Source organism: Fukomys damarensis, unplaced genomic scaffold, assembly GCF_012274545.1.
Source record: "Fukomys damarensis isolate Sample0158 unplaced genomic scaffold, DMR_v1.0_HiC HiC_scaffold_33, whole genome shotgun sequence".
Taxonomy (NCBI): domain Eukaryota; kingdom Metazoa; phylum Chordata; class Mammalia; order Rodentia; family Bathyergidae; genus Fukomys; species Fukomys damarensis.
The window spans coordinates 55,311,248-55,338,008 of record NW_022900945.1 but is presented as its reverse complement, the minus strand read 5'-3'; the positions used below and the strand labels follow the sequence as shown (position 1 = coordinate 55,338,008).

Sequence of the window (26,761 nt, the reverse complement as noted above, 5' to 3'; positions counted from 1 at the left end):
GTTTATCCAATGGGAAAGGATGTGCCTGTGGGCCAATAGGGGAAAGAGGCTGGGGCCCGCCCCCAAGCAGGTCGAGCCAATCAGCTAAGAGTGGCGAGCGGACGCTTAGGGGCACTGCGGGCAAGAGGGCTGGCAGCATGGCGGGCGGGGCCCGGGAGGTGCTCACGCTGCAGTTGGGCCACTTTGCGGGATTTGTGGGTGCACACTGGTGGAACCAGCAGGTCAGGGCTCCCGGTAGCTATCCCCAAGAATCGTTCGGAACTTTCAGCCCCGTCGTCCGTCTCCCCTTGTCGCACCCTTGAGTCGTCTCCCTTGTTGGCTTCCCCAGGATGCTGCGCTGAGCAGGACCACGGATGGCACCGAGCGGCCGGGAGAGCTTTGCCCTGATGTCCTGTACCGGACCGGCCGCACGCTGCACGGCCAGGAAACATACACGCCGCGACTCATCCTCATGGACCTGAAGGGTGAGTACCTTCTCCTCAGGAGCCTCCTATACTGGGCCGAGCGTTGAAGAGACGAGGGCTGACCCGCGAGAGGCGCGGTGGCGAACCTTTCTGCTCAAGAGGCGGCTCAGGAATAGGCGAGACCGGGAGGAGGGATCTGCCCCGCCAGGACTGGGTGTGGCCGAGCTGTGAGGGCGAGGGTGCGATCTGTATTCTGCTAGACACCCCACCCTACCCCGTTTGTCCCGGAAAGTTGGGCAGAGCCAGCTGCTGGAGGGATGGTGACAGCGGGCTGTTAAGTGCACTGGGGAAGACCGAGATTTCCTGTTACTTCCTCACAGGCAGTCTGAGCTCCCTAAAAGAGGAAGGAGGACTCTACAGGGACAATCAGCTGGATGCTGCCATAGCGTGGTGTGTATCTGATGTGTGCGCTGGGTAGGGGACAGAAAGTCGGACATCTCGTCATAGAGACAAGTTTCTTTGATCAATTTTTTTCAGGCAGGGCAAGCTCACCACACACAAAGAGGAGGAAGTCTATCCCAAGAATCCTTATCTCCAGGACTTTCGGAGTGCAGAGGTGAGGGCCTCTGCCCTGAGCCCTTTAACCCTGGCTAAAACCCAAGAGCCTCCACTGGGGCGTAGGAAGGGGATCACCTTACAGTAGTATTTTGGGAAAGAGCACTTCTTTTCCAAAGGACTGTGGTGGCTGGGCATGGTGGCGCTCGCCTGTAATCCTAGCACTCAGGAGGCTGAGGCAGGAGGATCGCTGTGAGTTCAAGACCAGCTTGGACTACACAGCTCCAGGTCAGTCTCAAATACATAATGAGACCCTGTCTCAAAAAACAAAACAAAAAAAAAACCACAAAGGAGTGTGGTGACCTAAACAGAAAGAGGCTGCAGCTGCAGCTGGGCGTGGTGACACACGCCTATAATCCCAGCAGTTGTGAGGCTGAGACAGGAGGATCACCAGGAGTTTGAGGCCAGCCTGGGCTACATAGTGAGTTCCGGGCCAATGTGAACTGCATAGTGAGACCCTGCCTCAAAAAAAACAAACAAACGGGGATTTAGCTCACTGATGCCACCACCTCCGTTGCAAGCAAAAGGTCCCGAGTTTGATCCTCTCGGTACCAAAACAGAGACAAGTTGGGGATTTAGCTCAGGGGCACTGTGCCTTCTTTCACAAGTTTAAGGTCCTGAGTTTGATCCCTGGTACTGGGGGGAAAAAATCAGAAAGGAGTTTGTGAGGTATGGCCTGGAACTAATAAAACTTTTCTTCACTTCTTTCAGGGAGTGCTGAGCAATGGTGTCTGGAGGGTCAAGTCCATCCCTAATGGCAAAGGTGAGCCTCCTACGACCTGAGACCTGGGAGCTATGGATGGGAGCCTGGGCAGGACAGACAGGTGCACCCCATCTGCCATGTTCAGGTCCCCCACCAGTCACCAGTGCTCCAAATCCAAAGCCACTCATCCCCACGGCGGGAAGCATCAGAGTCTGGTCAGACTTCCTCAGAGTCCACCTCCACCCACGGAGCATCTGTCTGATTCAGAAATACAACCATGATGGGTATGGAGACCTGAGGCCAGGAGGAGGGGAGGGACTGAGGGCCCCACAAATTGCTCTTGGGCCATCTTCTCCCAAGAGATAGAGAAGCTGGGGGAAGGGGGAGTTCCAAGTTTTATCTTGGACTGTCTTTCCTTGTGGCAGGGAAACAGAGAGGCTGGAGGCCTTTGGCCAAGGAGAGAGTATCCTGAAGGAACCCAGGTACTTGGAGGAGCTGGAGGACAGGCTGCACTTCTACGTGGAAGAATGTGACTACTTGCAGGTAGCTGTGCGGCAAGATGTACAGCATGGCAGAACTCTCCTCATCCTACTGTTGATTTTTATCCTTCCTCCCTTCTCCAGGGCTTCCAGATCCTGTGTGACCTGCACGATGGCTTTTCTGGGCTGGGCACCAAGGCTGCAGAGCTGCTACAAGACGAGTATTCAGGGCGGGGAGTAGTAACCTGGGGCCTGCTGCCTGGCCCCTGTAACCCTGGGGTAAGTGGAACTTGGGGAAAAAGAAGTCAGAATGGAGAGGGAGAAATGAGAATACTATGGGCAGAGTTGCTTGAGGCGAACTGTTCTCTCACCAGGAACCACAGAAAAACATCTACCGTCTGTTAAACACAGTGTTCGGTCTGGTGCACCTGACTGCTCACAGCTCTTTCGTCTGCCCCTTGTCCTTGAGGGGGAGCCTGGGCCTGCAACCTCAGCCCCCCGTGAACTTCCCTTCCCTGCACTATGACGTAAGGCTGGGTGCTTGCCCTGCTTGTAGCTGGCCATGGGGTACCCCCCACTCCCCTTGGCTGGTGGCTCTGTTCTTGAAGCCCTGATGTGGTCCCCTGGATCCCACAGTCCCGAGCTTGTCCAGCCCTTGGCCAAGCACACCCTTGCTTGTCCCTCTGACCTCTGCCTTTACGGTTCTGCCTCCATTGTTTTTCAGGCCTGAAAAAAGCCTAACTGCGCTTGTGTCCTCTTCACAGGCCTCCCTGCCCTTGCACTGCAGTGCCATTTTGGCCACAGCCCTGGACACAGTGACTGTTCCTTACCGCCTCCGTTCCTCTCCGGTTTCCATGAGCCGGCTGGCTGACGTGCTGGCCTCCTCTGGGAAAAAGGTATGAAGCTTAAGGAGGAGTGGGGTCAGCACTGAGAAAGGCTTGTGACCCGATCTCCACGTCTTTAGGTGGTGACAGCTGAAGCAATCGTCCCCTTTCCCTGGCTTCCAGGCCAGTCCCTGCCTGATACCCTGGTACAGCTAGGAGGAACCAGCCAATGGACCCCGCTGTCCGCATGTGGGGACCCCTCTGGAACACGCTGCTTCGCCCAGTCAGTGGTGCTGAGGGGTGTAGACAAAGCCAGTCACACTAGGTCAGAGCTGTTGGTCCTTGTCCTTTTCTCTGCCCTGGCATTCTAATGACATTGCTTCATCTCACCAAAATCACCCTCATTTTAAAAAATGAAGATAGTGGGGTGGGGTGGCTCTGAGCCGCATCTTACATGAGAATGTAAGCTTCTCGGCTGCCAGAGTAAAGGCGGTTTTGGCTTTTTCCGGCAGCCAGCTCCCCCCAGGGACACCACTGCCATCCCCTCTCCATGCGTGCACCACTGGGGAGGAAGTCTTGGCCCAGTATTTACAAGAGCAGCAGCCGAGAGTGTTAAGGTCAGTAGGGCATGCGCTCCCCCTCCTCCCAGACCCTCAGCCCAGCAGCCGCCTTCCTTAACTGCATTCTCGGCCCCACCCCACAGTTCTTCCCATCTGCTGCTGGCACCCTGCAGGGTGGCCCCTCCTTACCCCCACTTTTCCTGGAGCTCCTGCCAGCAGGGTGTGGATCCTTGCTATCTCCACAGGGGCACAGGTAAGTGTGAGCCAAAGGAAACTGAAGGTTCCAAGCATGGGGAGGGCTTTTACTGGCTCTTCCTGGATTAAAACTGCTTTTTTGGAAAAGTTCAGTTACACATTCCTTTATTCATCCAATGGCTCCAGAGAAGTACCCATCCTCTGGAGTAATGGCAGACTAAAGGGACTGCACACAGACTTCACCAAATGCACTCCACAGTCACGCCTACCACACACCCACACTTCCCTGTGGGTTCACAACCCCAGGCAGAACATGACCCGCTCGGCACACTTGTCTCCTCCACAGCCGAGCAGAGCATCCCGGTGCTGGGGGCCCTGCGCTCCACTTCATCCTTGCATCAGACCCTGGGAGGCTTGGCCAAGGAGCTCACACAACTCGACCTGCGGCGCTGGGCCAGCTTCCTCGACGCGGGGGTAGAACAGGACGATGTGGAGGAGCTGCTGCAGGAGCTGCACAGCCTGGCCCAGTGCTACTGGGAGAGCGGCAGCCTCACAGACTGAAGCTCTCAGGCTGGGCACTTCCTTTGCAATAAAACCGCTGGCCACAGAGCCCAGCATCCTTGGCCGGGGAGTCTGTCTTGAGACTGGGCTACATGACACAGGCGTTTCTTACAGTTAGACACTGGCCCACAATAAATAGGTACCATCCAACGAGGGAGAGGGAGCAGAGCCCACGCTCGCAATGGTTATTTACAGAGTGGACCGGAAGGGCTGCAGGTCTGTCCGAGGCAGGACACAGAGCCCATGCCCACTCACCGTCATTCGGTCGGACAGGGAAGGAAGGACAGCGCCTGGTCCCGGTGCAGGCTGCCTGCAGAGCTGGGCCCGGCTCACTCCTCCAGCTCCTCCTCAGACAGCAGGTCCCCATGGTCCGACAGCTGGTCTGTATTGCTGGTGCTGGTGGCATCGTCCTCGTCCTCCGAGCTGGCCTCGCAGGCCGTGTGGAAGAGCTGCATGAGCTCTCGGAAGCGCAGGGAGACCTGGCCGAGGAGAAAGGCTAGTTCACCTTCTCAACTAGTAACCCTGACGTTCTGAGCCGAGCGTCCACCAGGAGAGCTGTGTTTATTCCACACAGTAGTAACGCTGAGCACGGTGCCCACAGCGGGTCTTCATGCCCCCTCGGCCGCTGCCCACCACTCACCTCCGCTGGGGTCTTGTTTCCCAGCTGCCGAGAGATGCTGCTGAAGGTCTGCGGCTGTGCTCCTTGTTCCTGGCACATGGTGAGGATCACGCGGTCTGCCTCCCTGTAACCCACGTGCCACCATTAGCCCTTTGGAGTCACACGGAGGCGACTACGCTTTCCACACACTCTGCAGCCTGACCCACCTGGTCCACAGGACGACCTTCTCCCCGGTGGAGCTGACCTTGCTGTTGTTCGCACACACTGTAGCTTCGGTGGCCTTCAGCGGCTGCTCCCCCTCCATGCCCCTGACCTGCACACCCCCATCTTTAGCCAGACTCCTCCTTGCTGCCTCAGGAGCTGTCCCCGAGAGTGGCTCTTGGGCAGGGGATGTCCTACTGGCCCTCCTTGCCCCAGCTCTGCTGGAGGGCAGCCAGCTGTCCCGGTCCGGTTTCCCGGGTGCAAGTCTCCTCGCAATGACTCTGGTCCTCGAGGAAGCAGGGCTCAGGAAGGGGGCAGCAGGCTCCGTAGGGCCCGGCAATATCTCGGGCTGCGAAGTGGCATCTGCGTCACCCACTACTCTGCGGCCAGCCCCTTCTTCCGGTGGGGCGCGTGCATGACCAGAGGGGCCCTCAGGCCCCACCGGGCTTCTCTGCACAGCATGCGGGTCAGCTGCACTCGGGAGAGGATGCTGGGGGCCCTCTGGGAGCCGGTCTGTAGGAGGTGTTTCTTGCAGGGAGAGCAACAGGCTCCTCCCTGTCGATGCTGGGTAGGAGGAAAATAAGGCTCTAAGGACAGTGCAGGGAACAGAGTGCACCTGGGGACTGGCAGCAAAGTCCCCTTGGGAGACAAGTTGGGGAACCACTTCCAGAGAAAGAAATCCCCACCGGAGCCGAGCAGGGCCACGTAAGTCATCACAGGAGCTAGGACAAGTCGCTAAGGAGAAGGTGTTGTCCCCTCAGTGCAGGGGGCGCCCTAGGCCCAGGGGAAGGCAGGGCCAGCCACTCACCCGGAGCAGGTGCATCCCCCTTGCGGGTGGTCCTGCCCGCCCTGCTCTGCAGGGCCTCGGTGCTCTCCCGGTCCTCCAGGGCCTCCTCTTCCCCCAGCTCCTTGCCTGGCCCTGCATCCTTCGTGCTGCGCCCAGGACTGGCCTCTCCGTGAGGGCTGCCGCTCACAGACTCGGGGAGCTCCTTGTGCTTGTAGGGTTTGCTGTCACAGACCTGCAGAGACAGCCTTCCTCGTCACACCTGTCCTGACCTCCCCAAGGGTTCCAAATGCCCAGAGCAGGGGGCCTCACTGCTCTGAGGACCACAGTTTTGCTGCCAACCAACTACATTCTAGAGAAACTGAATTACTTTTAGAGTCTGTTTTTCTGACATTTGTTTCACTAGTAAAGAGTTGAAAATATTTGAACTATTCACAACTATCACCACCCTACCCCATTCCAAAAGCTTTACTCACAGGATTCTCTTTGAAAAGCAAAATCTATTTTGTATTTTTAAAATCCATGGGCTGGGTATGGCAGTGCCCACCTGTAATCCCAGCACTCAGGCAGAGTACCATGAGGTCAAAGCCAGCCTGTGCTATTTGTTAGGCTGGAGGCCAGCCTCAACTACATAGCCAGACCCTGTCTCAAAAAACAAACAAAAAACCTGGAAAGTGTGAGGTTATGAGTTTGAGTCCCGGTACCAGGAAAAAAAAACAATTTATTTTGACATGTACACTTATGTGTATAGTGCACTAGTTATGTATATAATCTTTTTAGGAAATCAAGAAGGTAAAACCCTGTAGAAGAAAACCACACTGGTAACACATGTCCCGAGGTCACCCTGACTGTGGGCACCCTCAGTCCTGCACCCTGGGCACGTGCCTCACCTTGCTGCCACTACAGTGGCTACAGTTTCTCCGCTTGGTCTTCTTCAGCCTGGAATCGGGACCCCCTTCGTGGCAAGAACAGGCACAGTCCTTGGCCCCATCTGGCCACTCTGTCTCCTGTAAGACACCTGGGCTTGATCAGTGCCAAAGGAGGAAGCTAATGTGCCAGCCATCTGAAGAAGCACCTCCCCTTTCTTGTAATACCCTCGCATCCCACTGCCTAGGGAGGTCACTGGCCAGAAACGACCCTACCCGGCTGGAAGGCCAGCCAAGCCTGACCTCCCAGATGTTCCAACTCTAAGAGACTTGGAAGTAAAGTCAGGAGAGGTCCAGATGGAACTCATCTACTCACGCGTCTAACTGGGTCTCTGTATCCCTGTGCCTTATCTTGCCCCTCTCCCCCAAATGTCTCAAGAGAGGACTTTGGACATGTGGAAGGCTCACTCAGTGAATGTGTCTGTTTAATAAACCCAAGACATAAAGACCACTACCACCCCAATTACGGTGAAAAAACTGAAACAGGCTATTCTACAGTGCAGTTTCTCACAGAAAAGAGTGAAGATAACAGCAAAGAAACACAGGTTTAAAATATTCTTGAAGAACAGTGATTAGGAGCAGACTCTAGAGCTGGATTACCTGGGTTCACATTCCAGCACTGCCAACTGTTAAATGTGACCCTGGCACAGCCTCTCTGCACTTCAGCTACTTCTGTAAAATGCAAACAACAGGGCTGGGGATTTAGCTCAGTGGCACTGCGCCTGCCTCGTTAGCACAAGGTCCTGAGTTGGAACCCTGGTACCGAAAGAAAAAAAAAAAAAAGGAAACAATAACAATCTTTCCAAACTAGGCATGGTGGCACGTGCTTGTAATTCCAGCACTCAGCAGGCTGAGGCAAGAGGATCACCTTGAGTTCGAGGCCAGCCTGGGCAAAATAGCAAAAACCTGTCTCAAAAAACCAACCATACAAAAAACAGGGCTGCGGATTTAGCTCAGTGGTTCCGCCACCTGCCTCACAAGTGCAAGGTCCCAAGTTCAATCTCTGGTACCAAAAATCAAAAAACAAAACTCTGTATGGGATTATTGCGAGAACTGAGAGTGATCCCGATACTAGGTAACATGGCTAAGTATTTGCTGCTGCATCCTGAATATAGGAGTCCTCGGTACATTCCCCCATAAATAAAAGTGCAAAGACCAAGAGCAAGAAAACGCTGCCGAGTATAGTGGTGCACGCCTGTAATCCCAGCACTCGGGAGGCTGAGGCAGGAGAATCGCTGTGAGTTCAAGACCAGCCTGAGCTACATAGTGAGTTCCAGGTCAGTCTCAACTACATAGTGAGACCCTGTCTCAAAAAAAAGAAAAAAAAAACAGCTCTGAACTGGGGAACCCCTGGGCCTTGCCATGTCCATAGCAGTCAGGCATCTGGACTGGGTTCCCCCCAGTTCCTGGTGACACCAAGCCAGAGGAGCATTTGAGGAGAAACTCAGGCTTGACCCTTTGCAGCCTGGCATACCTTATCATGATTCTGAGCCCCAACCTCTTTCCTTCTCTTGTTCTTTGAGGCTGTGGGGATCTTGGGAGGTTCCTCTTCCTCTTCTACATCAGGCAATGCCACTTCTTCAAAGCCGTCAAACTGGGGAGGAGGTGGTGCTGCTGAGCAGACCCCATGTGGATCCCTCCCACCCTCCTGCCGCCGCAGGCCCTGTACCTCGTACTCTTTTTCCTCCGTCCAACTGATCTCTTCAAAGTCACCCATCCGGCTTGCTGCTGGGCGCAGATGATCAAAGAAGATTGAGAATTCATCCTGTAGGTGATCATGGCCCTTGAGGAGCTGCCACACCTGTGTCTTGAGCTGAGGAGAGTGGCAGAGATAAAGATGACATCTGCAGGGCCTACTACCTGCATAGGGAAACCTCACAGACATCAGTGACTCCATGGGCCCATAACTGCAGACTGTGTAGCTAATACCTCATTTGCACGAACAGCAAAGCCATGGCAACATTAAAAACAGATTCACATCCTTAGATTGTAAGCCCACCGGACAGGTACTGTGTCCAATGTTTTGTGTGACACCTTTGTTACAGCTCAATAAATGTTCAACAACAACAACAAAAAGATGACATCTCCAGAGGTCGTCAAGACACAAATCAAAGCAGGCACATACACTCCCACTGTACATACATTGCTCTGTGACAGAATTCTCAAGGCTCTCCTCCCTCTGGCCAGCACCTGGGCCAGGGTGTTAGTAACAGATCTGAATGCGGATCAAGCAGAGCAAAGAGGATTCTCTAGGCACCCGTGACCCTCAGAACAAAGGGACAGAACGGACTGAGGGGGCAGCAGAAAAGGTCGGCAGTCCAGATGACGACAGAAGAAAGGCAGAAGGCAACAATACCTCTGCGATCTCATGAGGGACGCAGTCTGCACAGCCCTGGAGGACCTTGATGATCTTCTGGTGGTGTGAGGGGTTTTCTGCAAAGCAAATCTCCAGCTGCCGGAGGAACTTGCGACTCTTCTCAAAAGCCTGCTGCTCCTCAAACTACCAGAGTGGAAGGAGGCAAAATAGGAGTCAGCTACATGACGGGCGGCCCTTGAGGGCACTGAGGATGAGCACTAGAACATGGGGACATAGGAACATGGGCTTGCAGGACTCTGTTAAAGATACCCAAACTCAGATGGATAAGCACCCATCTGAGAAAGATGGCATCACATGCATGATCTCCCACAACTGGCACAGACCATCAGAATCATCTACTCCATTTCGCCCTTTCTTTTTTTGGTTGTTTTGGTTTTTTGAGACAGAGTCTCACTATGTAGTTGAGACTGACCTGGAACTCACTATGTAGCCCAGGCTGGTCTCGAACTCACAGCGATCCTGGGATTACAGGTGTGGGCCACCACACCTGGCTCTTTCTCCCTCTTTCTAATGGTCATGACAAGAAGTCTGGGACAAGGGACACAGCTCTCATGTTGAGAGTCATGTTCAACATTTCAAACAGTGCCACCATGGCCTTTCCAGACCGTGTCCAATGGCATGTGCCAGTCCTGCACATACCTGCCACTCTCCAGACTAAAGCATCACCACTATGAAATACCACAGAGGTACATATATACGCCTAACTTTCCCCAAGAGAATATAAACTCCCTGAAGGCAGGGACTTTCCCCCAGTCCTGGGGATTGAACCCAGTGCCTTGACACTGAAGTGTATCCCCCAGCCCTTTTCTTAATGTTTGACACAGGGCTTAGATTGCCAAATTGCCCAGGCTCAGCTCAGACTGTGTATACCTCCTGTCTCAGCCTCCCAAGGGCTGGAATTGCAGGTGTGCATCACCACGCCCTACCTTTTCTAGTTGCTGTATTTCTAGTGCTTAGATCTTGGTCTGGTACTGTGCCTCAAACACAACAAATATTTACTAAAGAAATGCCTGTATTACACCAGAAAGGAGCAGAGCTACTAAGGGAGGTCTCCAAGGGCAACTAAAGCCCTCTCATTCACCATGGAAACAAAGTAGGGCATGCCTGGGGTGGTGGCGCATGCCCGAAACCCAGCAGGCTGGGAATCTGAGGCTGATGTTATAGCCCAGCCTGGGCAACTCAGTAAGACCTTACTTAGGACAAGGGAGATGAGGTGAGGGGATACAGCTGGGTTCAACACAGGACGATAACAGTAGGGAAGCGGAGGAGAGGGTGGGGAAGAACACTCCCTGAAAAGACAGAGGGAGGCGCTTACCATTTGGGGAAAGGGCCCAGGGACCTGTCTAGGGACACTCAGCAGCCCTGTGTGCTGTTTTTGCCCATTTACTTACTAATCCACAGGCCAGAGCTTGCTCGGGCAAGAGGAAAGCAGCGAAGTCCTTCAACAGCTGAGGCCAGTCTCGGAGCAGAATCTGCAGGCTTTTATACAGATCCACAGCCGTTTGCCTCTGGGAACTCGACTCAAATTCGTAGATGACCTGGAGGAAGTCCTCATACTTGCCCGGGATGTGCTGAAGGGCTTCTCGTACCTACACAGGAAGACTTCCCATCATTGGCACCCTTTCTTTGGGCGGAGAAGAAGCAAAGGCACATGGGAAAAGGAGAGGTCATGGCCAGTGAGCGACAAGAACTACCCTTCAGAGGAGCTGCCTGGGCGGTGGGGGGGGGGTCACACCTGCTATCTAACAGAAGACTCAGAGGGCTGGGATGTAGCTCAGCGGTGCAGTGCTTGCCGTGCACGAGACCCTGAGTTCAAGCCCCAGCACACAAAATTATCTGAAACTGGTTAGTCAGCGTGGGGGCCCATTCAGGGGAAGGCCAAGGCAGGAGGAATACCATGGCTTTGAAGCCAGCCTGGGCTACATAGCTAGGCCTTGTCTCAAAAAAGTGGGGGCCACTGCAGGGATTTAGCTGAGTGGCACCGCGCCTGCCTCCCAAGTACAAGGTCCTGAGTTCAATCCCCAGTATGGAAAAAAAAATTTTAAACTGGGGCAACAATCACAGTAGAGCTGTTTTCTGCTAATAGGCAACAAGAAAACCTTCATTTTTCAGAGATGAAAGCCTCACCCACAAAACAAGCTAATGCTTTTCTCTAACTCATAACGCTAAGCTGTCCTTCCCGACTTCAGCACATATTGAAATAAAAGTATTTCAACATTAAGTGCCATTGGAGGGGACGTAATACATAAATCTAGGATGTTCATAAAATATTAAGAGACCAAGCAAAGCCATAACTATCACTGCAATGCTTCGGTTTACTAGCAGAATGAAGGAACCAGCTGGCTGCCAGGAGAGCTGGCAGTGCCCAGGACATGAGGGGACACACACAGGTGGGGCCATGTCTGAGACCTGTACTCCAGCCCGTGTACCCTCGGTCATTCTTCTGGAGCCTGAGGCTCAGGAGAAGTCACTGGCGAAGAGGCATCGCCTTTTCCCCTCTCTGGGAAAGAGAGAGATAACCCTAGGGCACTCACCATCACCAGGGCTGGCTGAGCTCTGTCACCCTACAGTTCTCACAGTGCTGCCTATCATTCCAGGCAAGCTAAGGCACACTCGACAGTCTATTACAGTTTAAAAATCAGACTTTTCTTCCTTTGGCACTGTGGGAAACTGAGCCCAGGGCCTCACACATGCTAGGCAGGCGCTTCAGCACGGAGCTATACCCTAGCCCCAGGCTTCCTGTAAGACACCTCCTGGGGCCTGCAGTAAGAAGCAGCAGCTGCCTACCCTGCTCAGGTAAGCCTGGGCAAAGGCCAGGTCCTTCTGCTCCCTCAGTGGATCCCGCTCAAGGATGTCCTCATCATAGAGCAGCAGCAGCTTGGAGGTGTCCTTGCTGGCCCGGGCACGGCTTCCACGCTTGCTGCGAGCTCGATGGCTGCTCCGGCCCTTTCCAGTAGCTTTGCTGCTCTCTCCTTAGGGTGCATGGGAAAAGATTATTTCATGATCTCTGTCCCTCCCCGCTTCCCCCCACATGCACCACCCCGCAAAGCCGCTCCGGAGAAGAGTGGCTGGGAACCTGCTAGGAAAGGCAAGCCCGCCCGTCAGGTCGGCTCCACCCAGGGCCGGCAGCACAGTCACACTGCCTGGGCGACAACTGCCACCGCCTCCTGAGAAAAAAGTCTACAGTGTGGGAGCTGCAGAGCGCTACATCTTGATGAGCAACAGTGCTTTCTGAAATAAACACAGCTCAACCCCACGCATGACAGCCGAGGAGCTGACAATCAGATTCATCACTTCCGGGACCCTCCAAAAGCCCGTGTTTGGGGAAGGGCGGAGGATTCGCTCCAGACCGTCCCGTGTGTACGCTGCCTATCTCACCTGTCGGGATTCTGCAGGTCTCCACTTCGGGCGCGGTCTTAGGCGAGGCCAGGGTAGACTGGGGCTTCTCGGAAGTGTCTCCACCTGTGTCATCAACCATCTCTTCCTCCTTCTGCAGGCTCTCTGCTCCTTCTGCCTCTTCTTCCTCTTCTTCTTCAGGCTCAGAATTCTCCTCCTGCGAGTTCTCTTCCTCAGACTCACCCTCCTGACTCATGCGCCTCTCAGATGCCAGCCAAGTCAGCTTCTCCATTGTCTCCTGCAAGCCCCAGGCAGTGCTCAGAAGCCACCCCAGGGACTCGGAAAGTGCTAACACCTGCTACAGTGTCAAGAGGACCTGGGGTTCAGCCATGGAGCCCAGCACCCTCTGGGATGTGCGACCCCAGGAGCTTTTGTTTGGTCTTGCTATTCAGTTCATGCTGCCCTTGAACTTGCAGCAATCCTGCCTCAGCCTCCTGAGTGCTGGGATTACAGGTGTACATCACATGCCCAGCCCAAGGAGCTTTTTCTTTTTTTTTTTCCCAAGCGGTACCAGGGATTGAATTCAGGACCTTGTGCTTTCCAGGCAGATGCAATGCCACTGACCTACATCCCTGGCCACACGAATCCCTGGAGCTTTTTAAAAGGTTCCTCTATGACACAATTTTCTTTTGCTATAGCCCATACTTGTGAGCTGTTGTCTTTTTCCTTTTCTGCAGTGCTAGGAATTGAACCCATGGCCTCATGCATGTTAGGCATGTGCTCTATTGCTGACCTACACTCCCAGTCCTAAGATGTTATTTTTTTAAAGAACTTAAAAGTGTGCAAGCTATTCTATTTAATTCTTACATGAGTTTAACTCAAATAAAATAGGTAAAATTTTACCCTTTCCCCCTCATTTCACGTCAGCCCCCAAATTATGCCCCATAAGGTATTTGAAAGTCAAACACCAGGGCCAGGGATTTGGCTCAGTGGCACTGCACCTGCCTTGCAAGCTCAAGATCCTGAGTTTGATCCCCGGTACAAAAAAAACAGTCAAACACCAATGATGTTAGGACTGTGACTCATTTTGGTGAGCAAAGAGGCAGATGGCAGACCAGTGAGTTAAACATACTACTGCGTCCCCAAAATGCTCGAGGCTCCTCCTCTCTTACCTGGAGCTCCGGCACAGAAAGCACAGACTCCTCAGACGCTGACGACATTTCGTCTTCCTCATCCTGGGTGAGGTCGTCAAAGTCCTCCTCCTCCTCTTCCTCGGGACCATCCTTCTCTCCTACGATGTCTAGTCCTGCTGGGGTCCCTGCTGACTGCGCATCAGCCCTGGATGCCTCGTCAGGCTTGCCCGGCGAACTGCTGAGGGCCAGCTCAGGCTCCACGGAAGTTGGGGCATTCCCATCACCGGCTGCGCGGCCCTCGTCAGGGGGCTCCTGAGGCGCTGAAGGGGCCTGAGCCAGCTGGATCCTCTTCTCCTCCTCCTCCTGCAGTTTCTTCAGCACTCTAGCAGTGCTCAGCCCCTCCTGTGGGGGGCCAGCAGCATCCCACTCCACAAACCGTTCCTTTTTTATTTCATCGAAGATGTGCTGCTCAGGGAACCCACTGGAGCGCGTCTCCCCAGGGTCTTCAGGTTCCATCTTGACGGCTTCCTTCAAGTCCTCAGGGGAAGAGTTTTGAATTCCCTGGAAGCCTTGAGGCAGTGGCTCCAGACCTTGCCTCCCCTCCTCTTTTTTCACAGTTGTCCAACCACAAGCACTGTCTTCTGACAATCCGACCTGACCTTCTCTACTCGCTGGCAGGGGCCTGGGGCTGTGCTCCTCTTTGGGGAAGACAGGAGCACAGAGAGGAATTACTTCCTGGGGTTCTAATTTGAGTTCCAGGCTTTGAAAGGTGTTTTTCCCTTCAGCCAAAGGACAACCGACGTCCACATTCACTCGGGCCTTATCTTCAGGAGTGGATGTCACAGGGAGACTCACAGAATTGCCAGAAACAATTAAGGGTGAGATGGAGGAGGCCATGAGGGGCTGGCTCAATGGACAGGGAAAGGAGGTGGGGTTCACCAGGAGGGTGGTGAAGGGGATGGTCTGGGGGCTCGGGGCCACAGCCGCGCTGACCGGCCGGAGCACGCTGCACCCGCTGCCCAGGCTCACCACCTTCACAGTGGCGGCAGGAACAGTGAAGATAACAGGTGCAGAGTGGACGAGCGGGGCAGGTTTGGGACACGGAAAGGCCTTGGACCCCTTTCTTCTGGAGGGTTTCCGTCTCACACATGGCTTTCGAAACCTGGACGGGCCAAGTGAGGGCAGCATTACCTTGGGCACAGGGGCAGAGGGCAGCAGAGTCTGGGGCTCAGACAGAGGGAAGCCCGTACTGGCCTTGGGGGCCACGGCAGACAATGCTGCAGGCGACTCGAAGCTGTCATCCCCACCAAGCGTCAGCGGGGGGACCCCAGGAACAGTCTGTAAGACAGTGGCAGGCTGGATCAACTGAGGAACCCGGACCACCATTTTGCTTGGAGGAACTGATGATCGCTTCTGCCTCCAAGTCTTCCTGGAAAAGCGGTTGGGGACGGGCTTCAGCTTCAGCACTACACCCTTGGGCAACAGCAGCGGGTAGCAAGTCTCATGCCCGGGCTCTGCTCTGGCTTTTTCCAAGCCTTGGTCTGCACTGACCTCGGTGGTCCCAGTCCCATTTCCTACCACCCTGGCGTCACTGGCTCCGAGCCGCAGCTCTTCCTGGATGGATGGCAGACTGGCCTGTGGGGAACGAGAACATTCTGATCCGGCTCAAGTCAGATTTGGGGAAAAGCACAGGGAGTTCTAGAGTACAGAGAACTTTCTGGGACAGTCCCAGGGATCTTTCCAAGAGTGTTTTCCTGCATATCCAATTAGTATGCAGACCACATGGAATTATGTAGTCCACAAGTTCTTCCCTGAATAAGAGAAATAAGAAATTACCATTCTTCCCACTATTTAGAAAAGGCTGCAGGTCACAAGGGGGACGGGGCAGATTGCGGAAGTCCTGTTCTACCACTAAAGCCCAAGAAGCGTGAAGCGGCCCTTGTCCCCGCCAGCGTTTCCAGGGAGCCGCCTCCTGTAGGCTGAGTGGAAGGCTGTACCTTTAACCAGAACGGGAGCCGGTGCTCCTCCCTCTCCAGAGGGGGCTTCCACTGATGGGGCTGGACCTCTTCGCAGCACTTTGACAGGACAGGCAGCTGTTTGGTCTTCTTGTAAAACTGAGCGTGAAGAGGCAAAGCCTGCGTTACATGAGTTACACTCCAGAAACACCGCCTGTCCACCAGAGAAGGGAGCTCTCTCACTTTCACACCCCCTGTGCCCACTGCTGTGTATCTCCAATTAAAATAAACTCTAATTCATAAGGACTCGAGATGAGACTCATTCAGTGTCTCTGTCCATCGCCACTCTGGCTACCAGAAGTATAAAAAGTCAAGCAGGAGGAGGACGGCAGTTCTCCCGGACCTGCTCCCACTCCTTTATTTTTTTCTCCATAAGAAACCAAATTTAAATGCAAGATTTATAATGGCGTTTTTTGCTATTTTAAAGTTTTACAGAAAGTAAGATTGTATATCAGAATCATCCCATTGGATAACTTTTTGCTTTTGTTTTCATTTTCTTCCTTTGAGATGTATAAATAAAAAGATTTTTCTTTTTTTCTTTTTTTTTTTGGTGTTTTTGAGACAAGGTCTCACTATGTAGTTGAGACTGACCTGGAACTCACTATGTAGCCCAGGTTGGTCTCGAACTTGGAGTGATCCTCCTGCCTCAGCCTCCCGAATGCTGGGATTACAGGCGTGCACCACCACGCCCGGCCTTTTTTTGAGACAGGGTCTCACTATGTAGTTGAGACTGTCCTGGAACTCACTATGTAGCCCAGGCCGGTCTCAAATTCAAAAGATTTTTCTTCAAGAAACCACAATTATAAATTAAACATCAATTTGGCCACTGCCCCAAATTTGAAAAGTCATTTTCCTTCCTCTCTATATGTGCAAATTATTTTCATATTTTAAATATTATGTTTAGACATATCACAGAGAATTTTCTGGAGCACAAAGCTGACTCACAGAAGAAAGGAGAAATATATTTTCCCTGACCACCCCACCAAAAAAAAAGCATTTTTTTGTTTTGTTTTGGTTATTTCTTGAAACAGGGTCTCACAATAAGTTCAGGCTGGCCATGAACTCACTGTGTGGCCCAGACTGGCCTCAAACCCATGATGAGCCTCTTGCCTCTGCACACGTATTAGATAACAGGCATGCGCCACCATACCTGCCCAAAACAAGATTTTTTTTTTTTTGTACCGGGGATCAAACTCTAGTCCTTGTGCTTGCAAAGCAGGCAGTGCAACCACTGAGCTAAATTACCCAGCCCTCCAAAACAAATTTTAATGAATATTTTAGCACTCAGAGAAAAAACTGGCACTGTGTTACATTTTTGTATGTGGAATATATTTTTAGTAATATTAATACTGCTCTACTTTGCCTTTATAATTACTAAAAACTCTTCCATAAACTGAGGAAAACAGGAAAGAAATTTCCACCTTCTGAACTAGTAAATAATGATTGATGTTACCTATTTTCCTTAATTTTAAAAAACTAATGAAGGGCCGGGGATTTAGGTCAATGATTTCACCACCTGTCTTGCAAGCACAAGGTCCCAAATTCAATCCATGGTACCAAAAAAAAACAAACAAACAAACAAAAAAACCTCATGAAGTCTTTGAGAGGCAGCAGCCTGCATGGCACCAGACCTCAGCCTCCTCCCAGTCACAGCTGGACCACACAGGAAGGGAAGGCTGGGAAAGCAGCCAGAACAGAACGACATCCCCCATACTCTCCCCAAAGGTCTGCTTTAAACCATAAACGGCACAGGGCACAATGCCCACACTTAAAGCCCAATACCCAAGGAGGCTGAGAGAAGATGATCATGAGTTTGAGCTCAGCCTGGACACTTCTTAGTGACTTACTGAGACCCTGCTACAAAACAAAAAAATTATAACTGGACAGGGGCACACTCTTACCTTACATGGGAACATGGCCTTTTAAAAAAAACAACAGTATAGGGCTGGGGATGTAGCTCAGTGCTCTTACCACCTGCCTCGCAAGCACAAGGTCCCAAATTCCATCCCCACTACCCCAAAAATAAAAAAAAAAAACCCAACAGTGTGGAAGGCAAGGGAACAAAGAAGAGAGAAACTAGAGCTTGTTTGAAGAATAAATGAAGCCAGGGGAGGCTGCATACACCTGTGATCCCAGCACGCAGAGGCTGAGCCAAGAGGACTGCAAGCTGGAGGCCGGGCCCTGAGCTACAGTGCAACGGAGACCAGCCTAGAACACAGCAAGCTGCTGTCCATCCAAAAAGGAAATAAAAAGGAGTATTGGCCGTAAGCCACTTCAAACTACTGACAGTAAGCACCCACTCACTCAGCAATGTGGAGCACCTTCTATACACCTGGCACTGGCCACAAGCCAAACACAAACACAAGCTACATGATTCCTGCTCTTAAACAATAGGCTAGTGGGAAAGACACTCAAGTGGACTAATAATTATGTTCTACATTTGTTTTAAACTACAAAGATGCTGGGCCTGGTGGGGCGCGCCTATAATCCCAGCACAAGGGACAGTAAGGCAGGAGGATCACCACAAGTTCAAGGCCACACAGAGAGACCCAGTCTGAAAAACAAACAAACAAACTGACAAAGATGTTCATTAAAAAACATGAGACACAATTCAAATATGAACAAAAGATTTTCCAGAAGGAAGTGTAACTAAAATTAAAATTTAGAAATTGCTGCATTAGGCAGAAGAGCGCAAAGTAAACTAAATGTAAAACCATGAATGTGTTGAAGGAACCAAAGAGCTTGGCCTGGGGTGGTGGCACACGCCTGTGATCGTCTGTGATCCCTGCACTAGCAGGTCCCCTCCCACGGCACCCTCCTCCTGTGATCCTGTCTCCGGCTGATGCTACTGTCTGCTGTTTTCTAAGTCCAGGAGCTGGGTCTCATTCTTGACTTGGGCTTGGTCGGCACCGCACATCCTCAGCATTTGTTTTGTGCTTGGTTCTGGACTTTTTTACTGCTGCATTAACAGAGTAGTTCACTCTCAGTGTAATTCTGACCTCATGCCTTCTGTCTTTGCATCGCCACATCGCCTGGTCCTCAGCTTTTCTTTTTTTGTCTTTTTGAGACAAGGTCTCACTGTGTAGAATAGGCTGGGCTTGTACTTGCAACAATCTTCCTGCCTCAGCCTCCTGAGTGCTGAGATCACAGGTGTGCCCCACTAGCTCCTCAGTTTTGATTCAAATTCTACAAATCATATTATGAGAAACTGATGGGCTGTGTGTGGTGGCGCATGCCTATAATCCCAGCACTCGTGAGACTGAGGCAGGAAGATCACCATGAGTTTGAACCCAGCCTGGGCTCCATAGTGAGTTTCAGGCCAGCCTCAACTACACAGTGAAACCTGTCTTAAAAAAACAAGCAAACCAACAACACTACTGACCTTCCCCAAAGGCCAATGCCCAACGTGCCATGGCCCTTCTTCCCCACACAACCATCTTGCCTTTTTTAACAAACCTCATGAAAAAATTGGAACACCAAAACTGCTACTTCCAGGGAGGCTGCTAGGATTACAGGTGTGTGTGGCCACCATACCTGCCCCCTTTTTTTTTTGAGACAAGGTCTTACTATATAACCCAGGCTGGCCTCAGACTCACAGTGACCCACCTGCTTCAGGATCTGCAGCAACAACTGCAGGCCACAGGGCAAGACAGAAGCTCAATTTGATGAGTCAGGAGGTAGCCAAGCTGACAGCTCCTTTAAGCAGCCAGCTACACTGAGCTGAAGCTCAAGAGAAATCTGGACAGAAAACACAGATGTAAAGAGCATCAGAAGACAGATGAAACAGAAAGTCAAGGGCTGGGTGGGACAGCACACTGAGTGCACCAGGCACACTGATACATAAGGCGAGAGCAGAGAGACACCGGGATAATCCCAAGACCACAAAGGGTTTAAAGGTACAAGTCCATTTCTCAGTGATCTCCCTCAGAAGGCTACTTATGTGCTCCACTAAAATAAGGAAGCAGCCAGCCATGCTGGTGAACAGCTGTGATCACAGAACCTGGGAGGCTGAGGCAGGAGGCTTGCCCAGAGGTGGAGGCCACCTGAACTACGTAGTGAGATCCTGTCTCAAAATATCAAAAATAAATAAATAAAATAAGGAGGTTAAGTTAATAAGATGATGTAGAGCTCAGAGATAAGAGGACCCAACACAGAAAAGACAGGAAGGCAGCCCCAGGATGATGGTTAAGAAAATGCCCGAGAGGACACCAGGGCAGGAAGCCACAGGAGTAACACGATCAGGGAGCAACTTCTTCAAAAAACAGCAACACAGATAGAATTGCTAAACACGCTGAAAGGAGAGTTATGAAATTTAATAAACTCTGCTGCTGATGTGCAGTAAGTACATAGTAGACCAAGCACAGTACTCAATGCAATCATTAACTCCAAAGGAAACAAAACGCTCAGTAAGAAAGACCAAAGCATCTCGTCCCTATGTTATACTGAGAGGAGGATTTACAGCCTTTCATATGTTTAGATGTAAGCCCAGGATACAGGGGAACTAAAACCATGACATAATTATAGTGATAAGAGAGGAGAAAGCAAACTGCTCAGTTCCACGGCTGAGGTTAATAAACAAGGCCCAAATCTAACATACAGAGAAAGGGCAACTAAAGCACGCCACCTAAATGTGGAGGCAAACTCACTTTCCCCCAGTAAGCCTTGATTAGCGGGAAAGGGGAGAAAAAATAATTTTTCATAACAAGCCTCATAACTGTTTGACTTTTCTCATACCAGGGAATAAACTTAGGACCCTGCACTTGCCAGGTAGGCAGGGTGCCACTGAGTTACATCCCTGGCCTCTGTTTGACTCTTTAAAGTCTGCACGTCTGAGAGGGTTAGACAGGAAAATCCAAGTTTGAACCCAGCCTAGGCAAGTTAGCAACTTCGTGGAACCCAGTCTCAAAACTAAAAGAAAGAGAGTGGCACGGGATGGAAGGAAGGGTGGAAGGAAGAAAGGGAGCGAGGGAGGCAGAGAGGGAGGAGGGAATTTAAGAAAAGGGCTGGAGATGTAGCTCAGTGTATCATTGTGGAGGCTCTGGGTTGAATCCCCGGTACAATAAAATAATTATATACTATGTTACTGATATTAATATTTAAATAAAAAAGCATTAAACAAGATACAAGTGCAATATTGTCTGCCCTTTAAAAGTAAAAGAGAAGACTTCATGGCTAAAAGAAACCAAGAATATGTGAAATTTTGTAAGAACTGTTCATCTCTAAGACAGAAGGCGAAGATAGCCTAGAGGAAAGCAATGATCCAATGTCCCTGTCAAGGAGTGGGCCAGGACACAGGCCACCCACCGGAAGGGAAGGGGCAGGCGGGCGGAAATGGTGCTCACCTTGATGATGTTGTCGGGGGCCCTGTTCAGATTGAGGTTCTTGATCCTGACAGTCAGCTGGTGCGCAGTCTTGCAGGTCAGGAGGTACTTGCTGATCAGAGGCTTAGGGAACTCGGTCCCTTCAAAATGCTTCAACCCTAAAGCTAGCAAACTTGGGAAAGGAGCAAAGGCATTCAATCTCCATTCTGTCCTTTCTAGAAACCCTCCTCGCCTGGGTGTAGTGGTGCACACCTGTAGTCCCAGCACTCGGGACACTGAGGCAGGAGTTTGAGGCCAGCCTGGGCTATGCAGTGAGCTCAAGACCAGCTTGAACTACAAAGTGAGACCCTGTCTAAAAAAAAAAAAAAAAAAAAAACCCAAAAAAATAAAAATAGCTGGGGATTTAGCTCAGTAGTTCTGCCACCTACTTCACAAGTGCAAAGACCTGAGTTCGATCCCCAGTACCAAAAAACAGATTCTTCAAAAAAATAAATAAAAACCCTTCCCAGGGCCAAGGATTTAGCTCAGTGGCAGTGCACCTGCCTTCACAAGGTGCAAGTTCCTGAGTTCAATCCCTGGTGACGGGGGAGGAAAAAAAAAAAAAAAGGTTAAAAAAAAAACCTTTCCCAAAGTAGTCTTCTTTTTTGGGGGGCTTGGGGTGCCTGGGATTGAATTCAGGACCTTGCACTTGCAAAGCAGGTGGTAGAACCACTGAGCTAAATCCCCAGCCCTTTTATTTTTTGTTGTTGTTATTATTTTTTGAGGCAGGAGTTTTGCCTCATATTCCAGGCTGGCTTTGAACTCACTATGTAGCCCTGGCTGGCCTCAAACTCATGCTGATCCTCCTGCCTCAGCCTCCTTAGTGCTGGGATTACAGATGTGGGCCACCATGCCCAGCTACCACCTATGTCATAATCTACTTTTTTCTACATCTAGTTCTTGTTCAACCAGGTATGGTGGCCCACACTTATAATCCCAGAACTCTGGGAAGCTGAGGCAGGAGAATCACAACTTCACCCCTGCAACTTAGCAAGTCAGTGAGACCCTGTCTCACAAAAAAAATCTTTTAAAAAGTATCTCTATGTAAGTCCTGAGTTACATCCCTAGTACTACCAATAATAACAATAATTCTTATACACATTGTCAACTATAGACAATTACAGATATCTAGTGCGTGCTACTAAGTATTGCAAGTATAGCCAGACAGGAAGGGTTGGAAGTGTAGTTTCAGTCACAGAGCATAAGGCCCTGGTTCAATCCCCACCACTGGAAAAAATAAAAAATAAACAGGAGTTAGTTCACAATTAAGTAGGAATAGGAAAAACAAGGCATAAATCATTAACACTCCAAACATGGTCACCTGAAATCACAGCTACCTGAGAGGCTGAGGCAAGGAAGACCACTTTGAGCCCAGGAGTTCAAGGCCCACCTGGGCAACATAGTAAGACCCACATCTTGGAAAAAATATATATGGTATCATGATGAGGTTTATGCTAACTGCAGAAAGGAAACTCAAAAGAGCACACAAAAGGAAGACACGCTAATAATGCAGGCACACATCTGCACCGCATCACGTAGCGAAAGACACTGCCTCTGATCCCCAGAAACCCTCTCACTTCACACACACAGCCCATCATTCCTGCCGCTCTCCGGCGCATTGCTGGAGTCTTCTTTCACATCCTTAGACAGACAAGATTTGGGTGAAGAAACTGTTACTTTAATAAAAGACAATTTAGAAAGCCTAAGGAAAGAGCCAGGTGTGGTGGCACACACCTGTATCCCAACCTTTTGGGGAGGCCAGGCAGGAGGATCACAAGTTCAAGCACAACCTAGGCAATGTGGCAAGACCCTGTCTCAAAAAATGGAAAGGGGCAGGCTCAGGCCTAGAGCAGCTGGGCGCCGCAGGGTGAGATCCCCAGTACAAACAAACAAACAAGAGTACACAGCATTTAATGAGTAATTTGACTCTTAGGAATTTACCCACAGGACAATTTAAAAAGCCTAATTAAACAGCTAAACAGAGAGGAGAAAAATGGCCAACAAAACAGCTGTCACAGGGCCACTGAAACACTGCATCGGCAGGGCACAGTGGTGCATGCCTATTATCTCAGCACCTTGGGAAGCCGAGGAAGGAGGTGCCTCCAATTTTTTTTTTTTTTTTTTTTTTTTTTTGGTAGCAGGAATCAAACTCAGGGAGAAAAGAAGGAATAAGAAAAAACGCTGAAAATGGAAAAAGTAGAAACGAAGCTTTTGTACATAGGGAGGAGAGGGGCATAAGAGAAAGGTAAAAATGAAATAATTATTTTTTTAAAATGGAAAAAGAAAACCCATTGCCATGGGGCAGGGGGACAGAACGGGCAATTTTTTTCCTTTAATGGTTTTACAATAAATGAAAGACAAAACAATGACAGAAACTGTTTCCAAATGTGTGTGGCATCCGCCAGAACAAGCAGAGAATGTAGGGCTCTGTGGAGCTGAGCTCCGCTGTCTCTGCACCCGTGCCCCGTGCCCCGTGCCCCTGCTTCTCCTGGGGCATCTGCCCATCAGCTCCGCCACAGTAGACACTTACTTGTCCTCAGCCTTAGTGAAAATGAGCTTATCCTGAGGGTTCTTTGCCTTCAGGGAACACACCGGAAGTAGTTCTGGATACATGAACACTTTGCTGGTGGCCAGGATCCAAGCCACCTGCTTTGGCAAACAGGAAAACTCATGGCCTATAAGAAAAAACATCTCTGGTAAGTGGAATCCTTGGACCACAGGGCTCACAATTTTGAATGTATTTCTGTGTGTAGACAGAGATGTCCTTATCTGACTAAATCCCCGCCCGCTCACCCACTCTCCCCCAAAAGGTTTCCAGTTTCTCAACCTAACGTGGCCCTACCGGCAGCTCCATTCACTCTCAGTAAGTTCGTTCTTTTATTCTTTCCTGTGTGCCACACTTAACATAAGTAACAAACACAAAGCACCTAGTAATGCTTGGCCCACGATGTGTGCTCAAAAATGTTTTAAATCCTTAAAAGACATGAGAACTTCAACAATGCTTTCTTTCTTCCAGGGTAAGAGTCCAACTTAATCTCCCTCACAAATCTGGTATTCCAAATTTTATTTTTATTTGATTTGTACTTAACTTTAAATTCTCCCAGATTCTTCCTGAGGCTGGGAACAAAAAACACCGTAAAGGGAATGAGACAATTCAGTCTCACTCATTTGTCCTCCCCTCTAAGCCTCTCAAGTCCAGGCACCTCTGCCTTTCTACACACATGAAGTACGATGTCCACACTTCTCTTTCTGTGTTATTTTTATATGCCCAGTAGAAGAACGTAGGACATGGGCCAGGGATTTAGCTCAGTGGTTCCGCCGCCCGCCTCATAAGCACAAGGCCCCATGTTCGATCCCCGGTACAAAAAAAAAGAACATAGAACACTAAGTGTAAAAGTTATTACTCTATTATTGTGTTAAGTTTTCATTGCCAACTATCAATAAAAAGCAACACGGGGGTCAGGGGTTTGGCTCAGTGGTTCCACCACCTGCCTTCCAAGCACAAGGTCCCGAGTTCAATCCCCGGTACCTTGGCGGGGAGGGGAAGCAGCTTGGAGATCTACATCTATGGATAATGTAAATTTAACTATATCCAATTTAACTATAAGATTCAGGAATTTCAAATCATATCCACATACAAACCAAAATCCAGAGCAATCTACAACTAATTCAAGAAATAAGTCAGAAGCAAGTATTTGGCTATACAGAACACAGCAAATATTTTCTCAAAAAAACACTAAACTTCCAGGAGTAGTGGTGCATACTGCAGCTACTTGGGAGGCTAAGGCAAGAATATCACAAGTTCAAGGCCAGCACTGAACAACTCAGAAGACCCACCTCAAAATAAAAGTTTGAACATGTCTAAAGCTGAAGCTGGACACGGCAGCATATGTTTGTAAAACAAGCCTTCCAGGAGGCAAAATGACTACAAGTTCAAGATGAGTGTAAGCAACAGGGAGACCCTATCTCAAAAAAAAAACAACAAACAAACAAAAAAGAGTGTCAACTACCCTACAATCAGGGTAGGGGGTCAGTCTTAATGAAAAAGAGTAAAAATCAAAACCAATTTTCACCAAGGGACTTTCCCCTTCACCAGACCCCAGTCTGTCTTCATCTGACACCTCACAGTCACCTGCACATCATTTAAGCGCAGTCCTCAGCAATGCGTTCCACATCTCCAGCCCCAGAGCCCTATTCTGCCGACTGCCTCTATGCCTCTCTTCCCTGAGCAGTATTATTGCACAGTTCTAAACAGAGTACAAGGACAGGACAAAAGACAGACAAATCCCCCGTGTCCTGAACTCCTAGGAGATGATCCATCTAAGACTCCCATCTTTCACTGCAACGGAAAGCCTGAGGTTGACACTGCTGACCCCTACCATTCTTGCGCACAGTTTTCGGGGGGATCCAGTCAACGCTGATGTGTGTGCTGAAATCCTCAATCAGATGCATAGCTCCCAGCAAGTTACAGGGTTGGAACAAGGTCTGAAACGTGGGGTTGGACTGATGGTGAAGAGCAGTGGAGCTCTGAGCAAAGGTCCCCAGCTCTTTCTGGGAAAACAGGACACAAAAGAAATCTAAGAATCAGTAGCTCTGAGCCTCAGTATGAGAATCTGTCCCTCCTACCTCAGAACGAAACAGACAGAAACAGCCTTCATAATTAACATTATTTCGTCAAGACTCCTCTCTGGCTGAGCCCTCACACATGCAGGGATTGTGTAACATGCTCATTTGTTTTCATTCTTTTTTCTCAGACGAGGATTCCTCAGCCTTGTCGATATGATGCAGCTAGCTCCAAAGGGAAAATTAAGCTTCTCAAGAATGAGAGCTATTATTTGTAAAGATTCCTCTGAGCCATGCCTAGAACAAAGTTCTCCTCAAGATCCTCTGACACAGTAAGAGGTGAATACACTCTGCTGCCCATAAAGGAAGCTTGGAGTATGACCAAACGCATTACTCAAATTCCAAAGAGATGAACCTGAGAAACAGATAATATCATCATTACCCATCCAAAAGTTCAGGGGCAATTTGTAAAGAATTTCAAATTTTAGATTTAGAAGCCCTTCTAGCAGGCTGTGGAGGTGCATACCTGTAACCCCAGCACTTGGGAGGCTGAGGCAGGAGGATCACCTGAAGTTCAACACCAGCCTGAAGATACACAGTGATTGCAAGGCAAGTGTGAACTGCATAGTGAGACCCTGTCTCAAAAAGAGAAAGAAGCCCTACCACAAACTGCTTCAAAATGTCATGAGCAAAATTAATTCTATACAGAAAACATTAATCAGAGCTTAATGAATAGATAATACATTCAACATCTTAAAAAACAACATACCAAGTTAGGTGTGATAATGCATGCTTGTAATCCCAATATTGTGAAAGATTAAAACAGAAGGGTAGGGGCAGGCCGCACACAGCTCAGCAGAACAGTGGCTGGCTGACCAGTGTGAGGCCCTGAGTTTGATACCTCATACCAAAAAAATAGAGAGAGAGAGAGAGAGAGAGAGAGAGAGACAGACTCAGAAGGGTAACAGATGTGAGTCCAACCTATAATCCCAGCACTCAAAAGGCTGAGGCAGGAGGACTGTCCCAAGTTTGAGGCCAGCCTGAGCTAATACTGAATTCAATGCCAGTCTCTACTATATACCAAGACCTTTTCTCAACAGAAAAGG

At 50.2% G+C, this 26,761-nt stretch overlaps 2 protein-coding genes across 17 annotated transcripts in view; one reads left to right on the top strand and one right to left on the bottom strand.

Annotated features, from left to right (window-relative positions):
• Msto1 (misato mitochondrial distribution and morphology regulator 1) overlaps positions 1-4,392 on the top strand; it is a 4,779-nt gene extending 387 nt beyond the window's left edge. Inside the window, exons 2-15 of one of the 8 annotated variants that reach the window (XM_010643832.3) lie at positions 19-70; positions 329-464; positions 785-854; positions 942-1,020; positions 1,731-1,782; positions 1,868-2,006; positions 2,148-2,265; positions 2,346-2,480; positions 2,576-2,728; positions 2,966-3,097; positions 3,166-3,350; positions 3,538-3,642; positions 3,729-3,838; positions 4,127-4,362. In XM_010643832.3, coding sequence (XP_010642134.1) covers positions 20-70; positions 329-464; positions 785-854; positions 942-1,020; positions 1,731-1,782; positions 1,868-2,006; positions 2,148-2,265; positions 2,346-2,480; positions 2,576-2,728; positions 2,966-3,097; positions 3,166-3,350; positions 3,538-3,642; positions 3,729-3,838; positions 4,127-4,341 — 1,680 coding nt within the window. In that variant the 5' untranslated portion in view covers position 19 and the 3' untranslated portion in view covers positions 4,342-4,362. Of the gene's footprint in view, positions 1-18; positions 71-108; positions 222-328; positions 465-784; positions 855-941; positions 1,021-1,730; positions 1,783-1,867; positions 2,007-2,147; positions 2,266-2,345; positions 2,481-2,575; positions 2,729-2,965; positions 3,098-3,165; positions 3,351-3,537; positions 3,643-3,728; positions 3,839-4,090 lie in introns of those variants that run through there. The other 7 variants (XM_010643838.3, XM_010643831.3, XM_010643836.3 and 4 more) reach the window with 7 other exon arrangements.
• Positions 4,228-26,761, bottom strand: part of Gon4l (gon-4 like) — a 65,453-nt gene continuing 42,919 nt past the window's right edge. For 3 of the 9 annotated variants that reach the window (XM_033758141.1, XM_010643840.3, XM_010643841.3), the window contains 16 exons: positions 25,472-25,643; positions 23,623-23,767; positions 21,075-21,225; positions 15,715-15,831; positions 13,757-15,352; positions 12,627-12,882; positions 12,036-12,220; positions 10,640-10,837; positions 9,228-9,371; positions 8,541-8,684; positions 8,346-8,465; positions 6,836-6,952; positions 5,970-6,180; positions 5,167-5,725; positions 4,982-5,084; positions 4,481-4,820 (listed from right to left, as the gene is read on the bottom strand). In XM_033758141.1, coding sequence (XP_033614032.1) covers positions 4,671-4,820; positions 4,982-5,084; positions 5,167-5,725; positions 5,970-6,180; positions 6,836-6,952; positions 8,346-8,465; positions 8,541-8,684; positions 9,228-9,371; positions 10,640-10,837; positions 12,036-12,220; positions 12,627-12,882; positions 13,757-15,352; positions 15,715-15,831; positions 21,075-21,225; positions 23,623-23,767; positions 25,472-25,643 — 4,368 coding nt within the window. In that variant the 3' untranslated portion in view covers positions 4,481-4,670. Of the gene's footprint in view, positions 4,311-4,480; positions 4,821-4,981; positions 5,085-5,166; positions 5,726-5,969; positions 6,181-6,835; positions 6,964-7,471; positions 7,544-8,345; positions 8,466-8,540; positions 8,685-9,227; positions 9,372-10,639; positions 10,873-12,035; positions 12,221-12,626; positions 12,883-13,756; positions 15,353-15,714; positions 15,832-21,074; positions 21,226-23,622; positions 23,768-25,471; positions 25,644-26,761 lie in introns of those variants that run through there. The other 6 variants (XR_004515039.1, XM_033758142.1, XM_033758143.1 and 3 more) reach the window with 6 other exon arrangements.